At 22.7% G+C, this 5,959-nt stretch overlaps 1 protein-coding gene across 1 annotated transcript in view; it reads right to left on the bottom strand.

Moving 5' to 3' along the window:
- Window positions 1-1,791: 1,791 nt before the first annotated feature.
- LOC127280673 (RNA-binding protein fusilli) overlaps window positions 1,792-5,959 on the bottom strand; it is a 63,002-nt gene continuing 58,834 nt past the window's right edge. The window contains exons 11-12 of the mRNA XM_051303845.1: window positions 3,560-3,735; window positions 1,792-3,220 (exon numbers count right to left, since the gene is read on the bottom strand). Of these exons, the coding sequence (XP_051159802.1) occupies window positions 3,056-3,220; window positions 3,560-3,735 (341 nt within the window). The 3' untranslated portion in view covers window positions 1,792-3,055. The remainder of the gene's footprint in view (window positions 3,221-3,559; window positions 3,736-5,959) is intronic.

Here is a 5,959-nt window from a genome sequence, read left to right as displayed (position 1 = left end):
CTGTCTTTTTTTTGTAAATTTTGAAAAATTTCAAGTAGGGAAATAAATGAAAATTGTTTTTTTAAAACAATATTTAATATATTATATTAATATATAGGCATAACATAATAATTAAATATCCATATATAATATTACATATTTATTTAAAATATAATAGTATATCAATGTAATAATTTTTCTGTATTTCTATTTTTTTTTAAACAGATTTTAAAAAAGAAAATTCAAAAAATTTGAATAGCACTTGAAATTACAGAATTAAATAACTAATTTCTTAATTATTTTCAGTATATTGCTATATAATACGAATTAAATCTATTTTTTTTTTTTTAATTATAAAATGTACATTCGTACATATCTACAATCTTTTTCTAATTTTCTATGATATGTTAAATCTTGTGAAAGAAGGCATTTCATTTGCTGCGCAATATTTAATATCTTCAACTAAAAATATCGACATAGTATTTTAATATACGTATAACATAGACTTAATAAATATTTTTTCTAAAATATAACAATCGAATAGGAAAACATTATTATTTAAATTTTATTTCATTTATCTAAAAAAAAATTTTAATTTTTAAATTTTAATTTTAACTTCTTTAATTTTATTTACATTCTTTTTTGCGATTTGGAAAATAATTTTCCCATTTTTAAACAATAAAAAGCTAAGCATTTTACGTAGTGATCAATATTCATTTTTTTTTTTATATCGGAATGTTTTTTAAAGTATGGAATACAATTGCACAAAAATCGACGACTTTAACGAAATATCGAGTCGAAAATTAAATCTACTGCTCCTTCGACTTGTTCGTTGAGCGATTTTATTTTTTTTAATTAACAATAGTTTTTTTCCACTAAGAAAAAATTAATTATTTTTAAAAATCAAGAGATACTTTCATAATTAAATCTAAAAACTTTAAAAAATATTTTATATGTAAAATATTTATATACTATATATATATATAATATTTTTTTTTTAATTAAATTTAAATTAATTCCTTTTACTTTTGTTTCTTGATAAAATCAAATAAACTAAAAGCAAAACTGCAAATTTCATTTCACTAGCTAAATATATTTGCTACACAATATATTAATATATAAATATATTTTTTTTTTATTATTCTTTCCGGATTTTGGAAATTTAAAATATTATTTTAAACGTGAAAAATATTTGCAAAAGTAATTTTTGCAGAAAATTAAAAAAAATTATTAAAATTAATATTTTTCACGTTTTTTATTATCTCGACTCCGGCCTGATATGTATTGCACATTTTTTATTGATTATCATTATTTCTATCATTATATGTAAATATTATTAATATTAAAAATATTAAAAATATTAAAAATTATTTTTAAAAAACTAAAAAAAAATTGCACCTATTGACTGCTACCAAATAAAGGTGTTCAGATCAATAACAATCAGCTTTAAATTCACTAATCATGCAAAATAGCAAAAAAAAAATTTATAAAACGGACATTTAAAAACTAATATATAATTCACTTCCTATGAATTTGAATTTTAAAAATAATTCAAAATTTTTAATTATAAATTTTATACAACTGATTATTTGTAAAATTAATTAATATAAATATTCTTGTTCAAAAATGTAATGAAATTACATTTATATTCAATTTTTAAAAAGAAAAAAGTCTAATTTTATGTACTTTTCTAAAAAGTACACAGTCTTTTCTAAACATATTTAAATATATAATTATATATAAAACAAAAAAAAAAAAGGGAAAATTTCTATTTATATTAGAAATGAAAAAAAAGAACACTGAACGGAAGACTGTTGTAATATTTGCTGTTTGTAATTTTTTGTCGATGCGTTAATATTATGCTCCCGTATTTATGAAACGGAATTTTTTATTTCATAAGCGATTTCTATTTTGAGAGGTTAAAATAAGAAAAAAAAAATTGCTTCACTATAAACGATATACGCGCGCTTAGATATTTAACAATATAAGATATACATACATACATGGATTATAATAATATTTTTAAATTCAGTGGCCTTAAATAGCGTAACCCTTTCTTTTAATATCGACTTTGGACTATTTTTTAAAATCCTGTGAAAGGAAAATTTCCTGCTAACATTTTTTTTTTTATATTGATTTTCCTTTTTTTCTATAAAAGAAAATATTTTTCGTAACAGTTTTTTTAAATTTCCTTTTTTTAAAATTGGACTTTTTAGTCAATTATATAATAATCAAAAGAAAAATTGTCAAATTTTCCAATATTGACAAAAAAGATTTTTAATGTAAAACAAAATTGTTTCCAATTTTTAATTAAAAAATAAAGAAAAATTTTTTTAATTAAAAATGAATTTAAAAAATTAAATTTTTAAAAGAATTTCGATGTTAAAATTAAAAATTTTATGAAAATTTTCATATATCTAAAATTGATGAAATAATATAGGAATTTTGTAAAATCGCAAAAGCGAAATATTATGCGGTCAAAAATAAAAAATATATATTGCAAATATATTTATATATACGATAAGGCTGGCTCTGTCTCTAGACTAGAAAGAACGTGTCTCGTTCGTGGACACGTCGAAGACTACGAGAGCTTCTTTTTTAACTACAGAGAGAAAAGCAGGAGTTTTCATTTTTACTATTTAAGAAATCTCAAAGATAAAAAAAAAAAATGTTTACAAATTTTTTTTCTACTTTTTTTATCTACAATTTTTTCATCTTGGAAAAATTAAACCTCAAAAATTCAATCATAGGACTAAAATTAGAAATTTAAAAAATTTTTGTATAAAAATATTTATTTTAAAAATTTTCTTTTGAGATTTCTTAATTTCTGATCTGAAATAGTATTTTTTTTTTTTTGTTCACCTTTTGAAAAATTCTAGTCGTTTGGCGACCAGCACCTGCTGACTTTTGTGTTTGTTTTCGTCTCTTCAAAAAGGGATTCATCTCATCCCTTTGGCGTTTGTGTTGAGAGAAAAAAAAAAAAAAATGAGAAGGGAAACAAGATCACACAAAGTGACTTTCAGAGGTGAGGCAAGGCATTGACTTGTACGGCAATCGGAACCGGTTCCAAGCGAAACTATGTACAATTCAATGTTGTACTAGTCGCATGATGCTTGGTGAGATGTAAATTTAAAAGGTACAGTGTACTATCGGACACCGGAATCTGTTTGCCAATTCCTAGCGGTGGAATCAAATCCAATCGCGTCTCCTGTGGAGACTGAAGGCACTCGGCCGGCGTCAACTGCAAATAAAAAGACAACAAAATTTTTTCCCTCAAACTATTGGCAAAATTTTTATTAAAAATTAAATTGATAAAAATCAATTTCAAATAATAAAAATCAAATTTTACAAATAAAAAATTCAAATTCCTCTTCAGGAAAATTCAATTTTAAATTATATTTTACATTTTTATTATTTTAATTATTTAAACAAAAAATTTAATGACTTTAAAAATTAACAGAAAAAAATTCAATTATTCTTTTAATTGTTGAATAAAAGAGAAAATTGTCATAGAATTTAAAAATTAATTAAATTGAGAAAAAAAAAATGTTAATTTAAAATTAAATTATTGTAAACTTACAAGAGTCGCCTGATGTGGTATTGCCGAGACACTGGTGTGATTATAGTAATTTGTTGGACTGACTGGCGGTGAGGGATGAGGCCAATAGAATATTTGCGAATATGTCGGTGGTGGAAATGCAGATGGAGGCGGATACATTGCTCCTGTAGTGAGAGGTTGCTGTATTATTGGATTTCCTAGATGAAAAATAGAAGAAAAATTATATATTAACAAAATTAATTTACAATTTCAATTAATTAACTCTAATTTATTTATAAATTTTAATTTTTTAATTTAAAAAAAAAAAAAAAAAAAGAATTCACGTTACTAACCAAAAAGAAGTTAATAAATGTTTTTATGGGGACAAGAGTTATAAAAGTGTTTCGAAACGAAATATTGTGACACCAGGTATAGAAAGTTAATTTTGCATACGTGAAAAACACCAATAGCCAAATTAACACAGAAACCATGATTTCTATATTTACAAAAAAAAAAAAGAAAAATTAAAAAACTACTTGTTCTTTTACCAATTATTATAATTCCGAAGATACCATTCTGACTCGAGTAAAGTAAAATTAGAAAAACCCCGTTTTTCACACTTTAAACAGAACATAAATATAAAAACCCTTTTTTTAAATTAATCATAGAGAGTTTTAGACCACATGATATATTTGTAGAACTGACAAGGAATCAAAAGGCTTGTTTTTTATTTTCAATTTTGTTTAAAAAAATAAGTAATTAAAAATAAAAACAATTTTCTGTTTTAATTATTATTTTTAATAGTTTTAATTTGAATTATTTCTGGAGGAAAGAAGAAAATTTTTTTTTGATGTCAGTATAAAAAAAGTCTAGTGAATCCTTGTCAATTAGGAATAATGATTGACTTGGCCTACCTGGAAGCACAGAAGTTAGTATTGTACGTAGAAGTCCCGCTACCAAATCGCAATTGACACTGCACCATTGTGACAAAATACTTAGTAAATTTGTACGTACACGTTGCACCACCTTTTGCTTATTTTTTTTTTTTTGCCCTGACGCCAAATTACCAAATACATTCTCTCTTTCTTTCTCTCATTTCTCACCTCCATGACATTCAAAAATTTCAATAAAGCTCAATTCGCTCAGGGAATTAGAAATTTCAATATTCTCCATTCACTTGAAGCTTATCGAAACAAATCGTACCACTGTTTTTTAGAGAGCAAAATAAATAATTTATATAAAAAAAAAATATATATATCCAAACAATTTTAAAAGAGTATGTTAACAATTTTATTTTAAAGTATAAAGAGAAAAAATTAGTTTTCGAAAAAAAAATGTAATTTTTCATATAAAGAATTTATAGACATAGTTAAAGTTAACAGTGATACGATTTTCTTTATTTTATGAAAGTAGTTTGCTTCACTGAAGTAAATTATAAATAATCGTCCGTTCACCAGTTCACAGTACAGGCCCCGGAAACAGCACCAAAAAAAAAACATTAAGACCAGTTTTTTTTTCCATTGTCAATTGTTGACAGAACGTAGCAATATTGATAAAGTTCCATAATAATAATAATAATAATGTGAAAAATTAAATCTAACTCCATACAAATTTCCACGTATAAAAATATATATGTCATCCATTAAAAAATTTCACAAAAATTAATAATTTTCGATTAAAAAAAATCGTTAATTTTAATATTAAAAAATAAATAATTTTTTAAAAAATGGACCTTAAATAATTTATAGAAATAAAAAATAATTTTAAAAATATAATTAATTTTCGATGAAATTTTATACTGGTTGACAAAAAATTAAAATAGTATTAGAGCCATAGCATCACCAACAAAGAAACAAAAAGAACTGCGAGATTTTTTTTTTTGAGTAAAAAAAATGATTGTGGAACTGTGAAATAAATTGCTGTTTCCATAATTTTTGAAAAAAAAAAAAAAAAAACTAGAAAATTCTTAAATTTTAAACGCAATTTCGCATGTTTAATTAAAATTAAAGTGTTTCTAAAAATCTAATATTTTTCTAGAGTTCTGAATGAATTTTTTCAATAAAATTTCCATTTTACTATTATAAATATCATTCAAAACTCTATTTTTCGGGGTGTAAGCAGGCATCTCTGGTAAATTATTGTTAGTATTAGAAAAAATTGCAAAAAAAAAAAATTCAAAATATAGCCATTCCCCCCTAAAATAACGTTTTGTAAATCAATAAACTGATTAAAACTTCTGATAAAAAATTCATCTACTGAATAGAAAAAGAAAACCTAATATTAAATATATATTAAATGGAAATATTATAATAATGCAGAAATTTTAATTTTTATTCTAAAAAATATTGTCAAGTTTCAAAACAAAACCGGTTTTTTTAAATTCAACGATTAGCCACTTGAAATTCCAGTTTAAAATCGTATATTTAAATTTGTACTTTGAAC

This window comes from Leptopilina boulardi, unplaced genomic scaffold (assembly GCF_019393585.1).
Source record: "Leptopilina boulardi isolate dan_hultmark-lab unplaced genomic scaffold, ZJU_Lbou_2.1 LbouV2_249, whole genome shotgun sequence".
Taxonomy (NCBI): domain Eukaryota; kingdom Metazoa; phylum Arthropoda; class Insecta; order Hymenoptera; family Figitidae; genus Leptopilina; species Leptopilina boulardi.
The sequence above is the reverse complement of the archived record's forward strand: the minus strand, read 5'-3'. Positions and strand labels throughout refer to the sequence as shown.